The 12,837-nt window shown below is 37.3% G+C and overlaps 1 protein-coding gene across 1 annotated transcript in view; it reads right to left on the bottom strand.

The window, feature by feature from the left end:
* AGBL1 (ATP/GTP binding protein like 1) overlaps positions 1–12,837 on the bottom strand; it is a 518,802-nt gene that overhangs the window by 142,600 nt on the left and 363,365 nt on the right. Inside the window, 1 exon segment of the mRNA XM_030813842.1 lies at positions 2,893–3,022. Coding sequence (XP_030669702.1) covers positions 2,893–3,022 — 130 coding nt within the window.

Genomic DNA, 12,837 nt, shown 5'->3' with positions numbered 1-12,837 from the left:
CTTTTGGAGTCTTCACCATAAATTATTTTCCTATGCCTATATCCAGAAGAGTTTTTCTTAGGTTTTCTTTGAGAATTTTTACAGACTCAGATCTTAGATTTAAGTCTTTAATTCATCTTGAGTTAATTTTTGTATATGGTGAGAGATAGGGATCCAACTTCATTCTTATACATGCGGCTATCCAATTTTCCCAGCATCATTTACTGAATATATATTTTTTCTACTTGGTCAAAGATTAGTTAATTGTAGGTAGTGGGCTTTATCTCTGGGTTCTCTATTCTGTTCCATTGGTCCACGTGCCTACTTTTATACCAGTGCCATGCTGATTTGGTAACTATAGACTGGTAGTATAACTTGAAATCCAGTAATGTGATGCCTTCCAATTATTCTTTTTGCTAAGGTTTCAGCTATTTTTTGGTTCCATATAAATTTTAGGATTGTTTTTTCTAATTCTGTGAAAAATGATGTTAGTATTTTGATAGGAATTGCATTAAATCTGTAGATCACTTTGGGCAATACAGTGATTTTCAAAATACTGATTCTTCCTATCCATGAGCATGGGATATTTTTCCATTTGTCTGTGTCATCTCTGATTTCTTTCATCAGTGTTTTGTGGTTCTTGCTATAGTGATTTTTTACCTTCTTTGTTAAATATATTCCTGGGTATATTTTGTAGCTATTGTTAATAAAACCGAGTTCTTGATTTTATTCTCAGCTGGTTGTTATTGGCATACAGCAGTGCTATTGATTTGTGTACATTGATTTTGTAACCCGAGACTTTACTGAATTCAGTTATCAAATGTAAGAGTCTATTGAGGGAGTCTTTTGGGTTTCCTAGGTATATGATCATATCATTAGCAAACAGAAATAATTTGATTTCCTCTTTTCCAATTTGGATGCCCTTTATTTCTTTTTCTTGCCTGATTGCTCTGGCTAGGACTTCCAGAATGAAGATTCTTAAGAGAAAAGAATTCACTTTGCTCTCTAAGCAAAAAAAGATTGACTCAGCAAGCCTAGAGGGTTCAAATTCTGCACACTCTGAAATAAGATCTGTCCCTTGAATGACTCCTAGGAAATAAACTTCACACTCTTGGAATATTCTTCTGGATAACATATCTTCCTTTACCTTGGGACTTGGGCCATGCCAGATGGTTGATGCTAACAATGTGACTTATGGGGGGGCTCCAGGACCATAAGATATCAATTTGACCTCTGGACGGATGGGAGACTGAGTAACTAAGATCAGCCATGTAGAATATTTGATGGCTGCATAACTGACCCCCCAGTAAAAACCCTGGACACCATAGCTAAGTGAGGTTTCCTGGTTGGCAACCCATATTGTTGCTGGAGAGTCAAGCACTGTCCATATATCTCTACTGGGCAAGGATACCTGGAAATTTGTACCTTGTCTCTCCTGTACTCTGCCATGAATGCCTTTTACCTTTTCTGATTTTAATCTGTGTCCTCTGAAGGTAATACACTGTAATTATGGATATAACTGCCATTCTGAGTCCCGTGAGTCCTTCTAGGGAAACACTGAGCCTGCAGATAGTCATGGGGCTCCCCAGCACATGCTTTCAACAGCAAGTAATGAAGAGAGGCTATGTTGCAGGGTAGAAAAACATATCAGAACTGAATTCCCACTCTGCCATACACCTCTGGGTGATCTCATTGAAATCAGTTTACTTGTTCGTCTCTTTTGAGATTTAAATAAGATTCTACATTATATATTCATCCATTTTAAAAATAAATATTCATTGAATGTGCCACCTTTTTGTCACATAGTAGATGTTCAAAAAGTGGCTAAAGGTAGAGATGATTAATTGATTTGGCCAGTATGTGAGCTTCTTCACTCCATTTTAAGTTTGTTAGGTTCGGTAGGGACTTTAAATTTGGACGTATGTCCCTCTACATGTTTGTAGACAGGTATGTTCACAGTTTGTAGTTAATAAATGAGCATTTTCATATGGTTACTAGGCTGCCATTTTCTCTTTATTATCTTGAGCCAAGTCCTCTGGTTTCAAACAGTGTTTTTTTAATCAATTGTATAGTACTAGAGGCTTGGGAAAACAGCCTAGATATAAAAATCCCTAGGACAGCACCAGAATAAAATTTGGAATATAGTAAGTGCTAGTTGAACATAAACACCTAGAGGATATTGTTCCAAACACTATTTAATAGGCATATACATCTTTTTTCTTATGCAACAACTGAAATACCAGAAAAATGAAGACTCAGGATATGGAATGAAATATAATTTTTTGGCCCAGTTTTTACCAATGACTACTACACTGGGGGTTTGCCTTTGTTGTGGGGTCAGTTGTGTCCCCCCAAAAGATGTATTAGAGTTCTAATCCCTGGTACTTGTGAATGTGACCTTATTTGGAAACAGGGTCTTTGCAGGTATAATACAACTATGATGAGGCCATACTTAATTAGAATAAGCCCTAATACAATGACTGATGTCCTTATTAGAAGAGGGCAACTTGGACACAGAGGGAAGATGGCCTTGTGAAGACAGAGGCAAAGATTAGATTATGCTGCCACAAGCCCAGGAATGCTAAAGATTGCTAGCAACCACCAGAAGCTGGAACAAAGAAGGATTCTTCCTTAGAGCCATCAGAGTGAGCAGCGTGATCCTGCCAACACCCTGATTCCAGACTCACGCCTCCAGAAATGTGAGATAAGTTTCTCTTGCATTACACAAAGCTACCCAGTTGTGGCAGTTTGGTACGGCAGCCCAGGAAGTCAACGCACCATGCATCCTCCATTCTATCTTGTCATACATAGGTTTTTGGTCATTGTCTATTCTCGCCTTGGCAGAATATAATCTGCTTCCTGGAAGGTAGAAGAAAGCAGCCAGGAAGGTGGAGGCAGAAGGAAGTGACTCACCACGGGACTTCGGCCAATGCTGCTCAGGTGGTAGAGGAGGCCTTTGGCATGGTAAATGGTTGGCTGCAGATGAGCACTGGGAGAAAGCCATTGTCTGTTCAAATCTTCCCCGCTCAGCGAGCATCTGTGGCTACAGGAACAAACAATAAGCAAATAAATACACATTCAGAAGAAAATAACTTGAGAAAATAAAGCTCCACAAGATAAACAATTAGACTAACGAATTCAAAACTTTCCTGATTTCTGCCCAATTGGCATCAATTTCAGATGTCCAGAAAGCTGTAGATCTGTCCTTTAAGCTCCAAAGTATCATAATTATTCATATCCCCCAAATGAACTAGAAACCATATTTGACTTGCTATTGGATTATCAGAGTTTTAAGACAAAGTTGGAAAATGTAGTTCCCCATTATATACAGCCATGGGGAATACATTTAATAAATTTCTCTAGGCTATGCGTTCTTCAGTTCTACAGATAATTAAGTTGCATTCAATCTATCACACTTGGTGTGTTACATATGATATTTCCAGCTGGTTCAATAACTCTGCAAGGTAGACATTAGAACACCCCAATGAAGAGACTGAGGCTTATAAATGATTGAATGGCTGGAGATCTAGGTCATAAGAAGGAGCTAGGCTTTCCCCCCAGATTTATTTGCTTCTAACCCTTATTCTCTGTCTTCCATTGCACTGCTTGACATTTACCAAGAGAATCAGAGTGCCTTTTTCAAATATATCATCATGGCATATTAAAGCAATAATGAGCTCAAAATCATACATTCCCTCATTTGGGGAATGATGATGTTCATATTCAAAAGTACCAAGTTGCTTTACAAAAGTGACCCGGCTGGTAGTGAAAGGATTGACTGCCACTCACAGTGAGGAAACTGAGATGCTGAGTTGTCAGGCAGAGTGATCCTAAAAACCCACAACCACCAGAGATTACCAAGGGCAGGCCCTGCACAGGACACATTCCCAGTAGTCCTGCTAAGGTATTATTTACTCGGTAGGGTCAATGAGCTAAGTGCCACAGATTGGGAGGATCAGCACAGCATCTCCAACACCTCCAGCACCCCCAACTCCTCCCAAGCCCTCCACCACTGTCCATCCACACCCAAGCTCAGTGGAATTGCTAACAGTTCCCACTTGACTTATGGTTTCCAGAAGTGTGAGATGAGTTTCTGTTGTTTTAAGCCACCCAGTTGGTGGTAGTGTGCTGCAACAGCCTTAAGAAACCAGTACACAATGCATCACCCATTCTATCTTGTCACACATAGGTCTTTGCTGGGGCTCCTCCATCTTCATGCACCCCTACCTCTTCAACGTTTAGGGGATCAATCTGCAGGGGAACTTTCCCTGATTTTCCAGGCTGTTGCATCCATCTCCTATTTGCTGCAATAACATCCTGAGGCCCCCTTGATCATAGTCCTTATAAAACCATTTTGGATGGATTTGTATTTTTATTTCTCTTGACTTCCCAATTAGACTAGGAGCTTCCTGGGGGCAGGGACAGTGATAGTCTCTTGGTCACCATCAAAACTCTAATATAGTAACTCTATCAGAGTTGACATTGGATAAATAATTTGGAAAGAATAAATTTACCAGCATTCATATGCAGAATCAGATATGATTTCTGTTTTGTTTTGTTTCAAACACATTGTTTTCAATAAACATTGGAGGTAAAAAGAAGGTTCAGTCTTCAGTCTTCTCCTTTTACCACTTATTCATTTCCATGTTCCTGAAATTATCTTTAAATATTAGCTTTCTGCTGCCTGTCAGACCCTCTTACAACTTACTGGAAACTAAAAATCTTTAGATTAATCACTTATCCTGATTTCTCCATTAAAATATTTTGACTTGATAAATAGTAGGTATTGTGCATGTTCCTCTCTGGCTTTTTTGTTCTTTGCCTGCTTTTTTTTCTCCCTTTCTCTTTTTAATAGCAATGACATCTAGAAATAGGGTTTATCAGTTCTGCCTGGTGACCAAGGATGAAGGTAAAATATGAAGCAGATTTTCAATGCCGATAGCAACAGAAAGGAACAGGCAGCCCAGACTTGCTCCCAATCACATTTGCTGTGTTTAAATGAATTTCTTTTCTCAAATCAAGGTACTTGCAGGCACAACATCCCAGAGCCCCAGGATTCTCTTTGACTGCTCTGTGATTTCTCCTTGCCTTGACCCGGATTCTCATCAACACTGGGGATTTGTTTTTTCCTTTGTAACACTGACTGTGATGAAATTAGTTGAGGCCCTTTAAAAGCATTTCTGCTTGTATAAATGAAAATGTAAGCACACATGTGTCCAGCAGCCAGCAATTCTGTATGAACTCTCTCTACATCTTCTTTCCCTATGCTCCATGGAAACCAAGTTCAGGGACAACATCTACATGGAGAAGGCTCACGTATTACCACTTTGCAGAAATACTATTTTAGACCACAATTTCCAAGAATTAAAAAAATGAAGTTTCGTGCTGAAGCCAGAAGCCCAAATTTGAATAAGAAGACCTAGTTCCAACTCCAAGCTGCTACCAGATATAGGATTTGAGACCTCGTTGAGAGTCTACCTTCTCATGTGTGAAATAAATAAGTCAAACCTCCCCCTAGGTTTATTTTGAGGATGAAATGAAATAGCTGTTTTAGATATCCCTATAGAGAAATATCATATAGTTCTACCTCTACCTATGTCTGTGTCCATGACTATATCCACATCTGTATCCACGTCTACCTCTTCATCTACATCTAAAATGCTCTAGGATACATAGCACAACTTTGACTACATTCATTGGTTCTTTACCTCATCCTAATCTTTTTCTTCTTATAAAGAATAATCGGATAGCTATATGCAGGGTGAATGGAAGGGAGAAGTGTCTTGACTAAGAACTCCAGGGAAAAGGCTGTGATCAGTTTTAAGTAACAGTTTACTTGGACACACCTAAGGGTAGGGGCAGTAGGCTGAACAGAAAAGAATTTATCTAAGAAAAAAATGCAAAGAAATATTCAATAGAAATTCCTGATTGAAATTTGGGCTGTTAAACCGCACACAAAGGAGGACCACATCTAAGAATATCTAAATATAGAGATTTGGAGAGAAATTGAGCCAATATGAGACATACAGAAGTTAAGAAAGCTCTTATTTTGGGGAAAATTTGGTTTGTTTGTTGTCTGTTTTGCAGGTAGAGGCAATGAATCATTCCATTTGTGTAGATAGGTTGTGTGGATTTGGGAAGCCCATGTGATTGTATTTGTCTTCAGGACTCTATGGTGGTTATGATTTGGAGAGTATCTCTGTGTGTGACTAGGGCTTTGGCAGTCCCTGTATCTATGCAAATGCAGGTTATTATAATATGTACAACACCTAACTTGAGTGCTTGGAAGGTAGAAGGTAGAATTGATAGATACCATGCGTGTATGTGTGTATATACACACATACAGGCACACACGCGCACATTCCTAAAGCCAGGAATTCCAAAAGTCTTAAAGGAAGAATTTTACTTAATGGAGAAACTCCAGAGGAATTTCCACTAAGAGCAGGCACAAGGTAATGAGGATCACTCTCTCCACAACTCTTCAATATATAATTAGAAGTATTACCCAATGAACCTAGACAAGAGGCATCATTCAGAAGCATGCAAATCAGCAAAGAAGATGTGAAACCATGTGTATTTGCAGATAACATTGCAGCATACCTAGAAAACCAACTATTAACTCAAACAGGAAAGGAATTCAGTAAAGTAGCAGGATACAATATTAGCATACAAAAGTAAATTTCCATAAAGGAGAGTAGTTGAATAATTTAGTGCAGTCATAAAATGAAGTATTATGCAACTATGTAAAAAAAGAGGAAAATCCCAATGAGCTGATATGAAGTGGTAATTTTTAGGATATGGAGTTAAATGATAAAGTTGAATGAAATATAACTTTTAAAAATAAAAATATACAGTTAAGGGATAAAATAGTATAGCTAAGAATGAAGGAGATGAACACACATTTGTTGTTCAACTAGAACACCTACTATGTGTCAGATACTATTCTTATTCTGAGGATTACAGCAGTGAGTAAGTCCTTCCAGGAATTTACATTCTGGGGATTATTATCAAGTGCCAGCTCCAACCTGATATCATGTCTCTCTCGTTCTGACAATTTCTCAGCACCAACCCATCACAGTGGTCAGAAGGTGATAGACAATGAATTCACCTTTATCTGAGGAATAAATGAAAGTCAACTCCCCATTCTACTGCTGTCAGAATATTTTTTCTCTGGACAGTCAATCTCTAAATTAAAACTGCAGCTTTATTTTTTTACTGTGAATTCAACAGATTTAATAATGAAATATTGATTGTTCTTGATCATCTCCATCTCAGCTGGGGCTTCCTCTAGGCTGCTGCAGTCTGCTTTGGATTAAAAGTCACTGTATGTTCCTTGTTGGAGAGAAAGCTTTAATAGAAAAATATCATGTAATGTTCAAAATCAACATTAAGAAAAATAGACATTGTTTTGTATAAAGTTGCAATAGAACTTCTAGTCTCCTATCCCTACTGCAAAAAATTGATAAATTTAGAGCTGAGTTTTCTCAAAGAAGCTCAGAAATTAGAGTCCTGTAATGAACCATAAGATCACATATTTATTTTCCTAGGTGGAAAGAATGCATTGGGTTTACTTGTTCCTTTTTTCTATGCCTAAGAGCCTTCTTCATATTCAGGTAAGTTTTCTTTACAGACCAGAAAGGAATCCCCCTGATGAGTTGATCAAGCCAAAATGTGTCTCTGGAGAGTAACAACTCTTCTCTTTCCTGCTAACTAGTAGATGTAGAAAAGAAGGTGATTCTTATGCTTTCTTTAGAGGATGTCAATGTGTTTAACTCTCGATGTATAATAAAATCCTGATTAGTCTCTTAGGACAAGGAACACAGGTACAGAAAAATAATTTCTGCTGATTGGGTCTTTAAGTAGCTAGGAAACATTTATCCCATTCCCTGAAAGCAATGCTGACTGCCAATACCATCCTAGGTAAAAGAATGGCAAGAGTCATCTTGGAATTCTGGAGTTCCTTTTCCTTGATTTCCTGGTAGGAGAAAATGAATAGCACTCAGTGCCGAAGAAGAAATCAGAAAAAAAAAAAAAAAACAAAAAAAAAAAACTGAGCTTTAGCCTTGGTTTTGACACTTGCTACAATGTAATCCTAAGCAAGCTCCGTAGTTTTGGTTGGCTCAGAGATGTTGCTTTGTTTGTTTTGTTGTTGTTGTTTTTAAAGCAGAAAATTAGAACACACGATCTCTATCCAAGGTGACTTTCTCCTATGAAAATGCTAATTCTAGGTAAAGGCATGCAAAAGAAAAGACAAAGTGTCAGTGACATACATAAGGGAAGAGAGAGAGGGGAGGTAGGTTATAACGTTTTATCTTTTGAAACCCAAACTCATAAGGAGAAAAATTGTCTAAGATTTATTATCTCCTATGTAAATTGTAGCAATTGCCTCCTCACTGTTTTTCTCATCTCCTATCTATCATAATGTTTCTCCTCCAATTTGACATAATTCCAAATGTATATTCAAATTCTTTCACTGGCTCCTGTTACCTAAAAAAGAATGTGTAAACTACTTTGGCTGACATTAAAGATTTTCTACAAACTGGTCTCATCGCACAAATCCAACTCAATCTTCTATTACTGCCCAACACAAACCCAGTGGTCCAAGCAAACCATATTTCCTTATTGTTCCCAGGCCACTATGTGCTCTCCCAACTCTCAAATCCTCTCACCTGCTGATGGAGCTATGTCTGCAGACTCAATCTTTTTCTTCTCCATCTCTTTCTTATTCTACCTGCCTTTCAGGAAACTTATCAAGCCTTGCCCCTTTCATGAGACTTCCTTTGAGTACAATCTATAGCAATTTCTCCAACTTCTAAAATTCCTTCAGAAAACAAAAATGGTGAAAAGTGTATGCGTATGTCACTGGATTCTGGCTGTGTGCATTCAAGTCTAGATCTCTCACTTGCTGTATAAATCTGACCAAGTTATTTAACTTTGTTAAATTTTAGACTCTTCAATATCAGATGACGAACACACCTGTCTTTTTATTTCTACCTAAGGGTGATACCAGTATTTAACTCACAGGATTTTTGATTGATTGTTTCTTAGGCTTAAGTGTCATAACACACTTAAGGCACTTAGCAAAATGCTTTGTACGTAATCAGTGATGAACAAATGTTTACATTTTTTAAAAGCAGTTCTTTTTAGCATTCACATTTGCATCACCATCAATACTGTCCTGAGATTTCACTTAACTACAGATTTAGACTATAAATCATTTGAGGATAGTACTGCATCTTGTATGTTTATTGAATCTGCTTCAATACTCATCATCATGTTCTACATTTAATGGATCTCAGTTACTACTTGTAATATATAATCTTAGAGACTAATTGGATCATCAATATAGGGCTTTTCTGAGACTTTCAGTAAATCATAAGAATAAAATAAAAATAAGAGGAGAAAAAGCTATGTTTATCATTTAATCCTCAAAAAAATCCTGTTTGATATTTGAAGAAACTGCAATTCACAAGGTTTATGTAACTGTTCATAGTCACGTATTTCAAGAACGAATTTGATCCCAGGTCTTTAGCCAATGGAAAATAGGTTTCCTGGAAAAAGTCTGGAAATTTCTTTACCTAAAGCACAATCTTTTTCTAATCCTTCTTTCTTCTCATTATTTTTCCCCTCTCTCTCTTAACACACTTTGTACTATTTTGTTGCAGAAAAGCTTTTGTGTTGGTTTGAATTCTATCCAGATCTTCCACAACCTGTTGGTATTGTTGAGCTGAATCACACACACAAGTGGTTCCAGGAAATTAAAAGGCAAATCACAGGCCGGACACAGTGGCTCACGCCTGTAATCCCAGCACTTTGGGAGGCCAAGGCGGGCGGATCATGAGGTCAAGAGATTGAGATCATCCTGGCCAACATGGTGAAACCCCGTCTCTACTAAAAATACAAAAAAAAATTAGCTGGGCATGGTGGCGCGTGCCACTGCACTCCCGCCTAGCAACTGAATGAGACTCCGTCTCAAAAAAAAAAAAAAAAAAAAAAGGCAAATCACGTTTAGGCTTCCTACACAAAGAAGGAAGGAGCACCAACTACCTTCTCTCTATTGTCATTAAATGGCTCCCCTAATCACCGGTTGCTCAAGTCAAATACCTTATAGTCATCTTTGAGGCATCCTTATCACATACCCCTAATCCTGTTTAACAGCAAATCTTACAGACCCTGCCTTCAAAATATTTAATATATACAGAAACCAAGTATAACTCACTGCTTTCAACACTGCCACCCTGCCTAAGCCACTATCTTCTTTTACCTGGACCACGACAAGGGTTTCTTAACTGCTTTCATTCTACCTGGCAGTCTCTTTCCCCAAATATCCATGGTTTACTCTCTCAAGCTTCTGTTCAATTGTCATCTCATCATAGAGGATCTTCTTCCTAACTTTCACCTGCTCATTACCCTCTATTTTCCAACCTATATTATTTTCTTCACTACACTTAACACTATCCATCATTGTATTACATATCTACCCCAGTTTAGTTCATGTTCTCTCTTCCCCACTAGAGTCTAGGCTCAATGATAACATGAGCCTTACCTATTTTGTTCAACTACTGTATCCTCAGCCCCAGAAAACAATTCGTGACACATAGAAATCACTTTATCGATAAAGAATGAATAGATGAATTCTCCAGTCTCTAGTTTCTGGGAAACATATTTTTATGGTCTAAGTATATTTTCCTTTTAAAATAGTTGCAGTTTGAGTATGGATATGGTATTAATGGATCTACCATGAAATGGTCAGATCTTCATCTTTCTTACTGATAAGTAAGCGTGATTCTTTGCAGTGGTCTAGCTCTTTCAAATACATTGCATTTACGTTTTAAAGCTATTTTACTTTAATTTATTTCCACTAAGATCCAAGGATAAAATCAGAGGGCTTTATCATTAGTAGCTTGGCTGCATCTTTTTATTTAGGGAGTCATTTTTGCAATATGAGAAATCAAAACATCTTTATAGTTAGGTCTCATAGATCAGAAAAATGTTATCTTCAGTTCACTGGGTATTTTAAACTAAAATATACACTTCGGGCTAAACATAGTCAATATGACTTTATATATAATTATAAAAGAAAATAATTCTCAAAATAATATTCCTTAAGAAAAATTATCCTACATGAGATGATACCTGCTTTCCTTCTTTGTTGCTCTCCCTTAAAGGTGAGAAAATCTCAAATAAATCTTGAGGAAATAAAATGTACACGTTTATTTATTCAATGTCAATCCTTTTAGTACAAGACTCTAGATGCTATCTCTCCCCTCCCTCTGAGGCTCCAGATTGGGTAACCACAATTATCAGGAAGGGGTTGTTTTCTCCTTTCACTCTGTCATCGGTTCTGAATTTATATTTTACTGGGCTCTGTCAGGTATAGTGCAGCAGATGGCAAGTGGAATCCAATTAGTGATATCTAGCAAATTGTGTCAAGACTCTTCAATTAAGGTTGTTTTGTTGAAAAGCTATTGGATGAGTGTTGGCTCTGTTCACAGGCAAAAGGAATCAGCAGCACTGGTCCTTATTTGACATGACTCAAATCTTCCTGAATGGAAACAGACTTTTTCCCATGGGCATTTGTTGAAAAAAATTAGAGGCAATTGCTAAACATCATGGGTCTCCAAGACAGTAGAAAACAGTTGGGCAACCAATGGGCAAACCACCGAACTTAAAACTAAAAGGTGGGGGGAAAATGTCCACAGGGAGATTTTGAAAGCTCTAAAATATTTCTAGAGACCTGCATGTGTAGGATTGTGTGTACACTCAGGGCTATGTGCGTGCTCAGGAAAGACCTAAAAAGGCCCTGAGCTCTCAATCGTGACAAACCTTGGGGCTCTGAACAAGCAGGAAGTAAAGATTAAAGAAGAGATGTAAACTGTCTGACTGAGTGTTGAAGGCATGCCCAGACATCAACAGTAGGTTCCCTAGCAACTGCTATGAGACTTATTAATTACAGACAATTTAAAAAACTCTGTCTAATCATTAGAAGACCACTAAGCTAGCCAAGCAAAGACTTTAATGGCTGCACATGACAAGAACATAGACTTTACAGATTACTTCAAGAAGTCACTAAACAAACAACAACAAATCCTGGCTTTGGGGAAGAATCTGATTTCCAGAATTGCAACATTACATATTTAAAATTTCTACTTTTCAGCAAAAACTTTATGAGATATTAAAAAAAAACAAGAAAGTATAGGCCATACACAGAAAATAGAACAGCTAATAGAAACTATCCTTGTGGAAGCCCAGATATTGAACTTACTGTCTAAGATTTAAACAAGCTATTATGCATATGTTTAAAGAACTAAAAAGAGAGAGAAAAACAGGTCTGAAGAACTAAAAGAAAGTGTGAGAATGATGTCTCAGCAAATAGAAACTATCATTAAAAAACAAAAATTATACAAAATAATCAAATATAATTTCTGGAATTCAAAAGTACAATACCTGAAATTTAAAAATCACTACAGATCCTCAACAGAAGTTTTGCGCAGACAGAAAAAGTATTCAGTGACTGGAAGGGAGTCAATGGGATTATCCACTTTCAAGAATAGAGAGAAGAAAGGATATAAAAAATTAACAGAGTCTAAGACACCACTGGGACACCATCAAGCATACCAACATACATCTAATAGGAGTTCCAAAATAAAAGGGGAAGCAATAGAGAGACAAAGAGACAGAACGAACAAATAGTTAAAAAAAAAAAATGGCTGAAAACTTCCTAAACTTAGTGAAAAACATTAATCTAATCTACACATCCAAAAATCTCATCAAACTCCAAGAAAGATAAACTCAGGGTCCACACCTAGACATGTAATAACCAAAATATCAAAAGACAAAGAGAATTTTGAAAGCAAC

The sequence above is a fragment of the Nomascus leucogenys genome, chromosome 6 (genome assembly GCF_006542625.1).
Source record: "Nomascus leucogenys isolate Asia chromosome 6, Asia_NLE_v1, whole genome shotgun sequence".
NCBI classification, from domain to species: Eukaryota; Metazoa; Chordata; class Mammalia; order Primates; family Hylobatidae; genus Nomascus; species Nomascus leucogenys.
The sequence above is the reverse complement of the archived record's forward strand: the minus strand, read 5'-3'. Positions and strand labels throughout refer to the sequence as shown.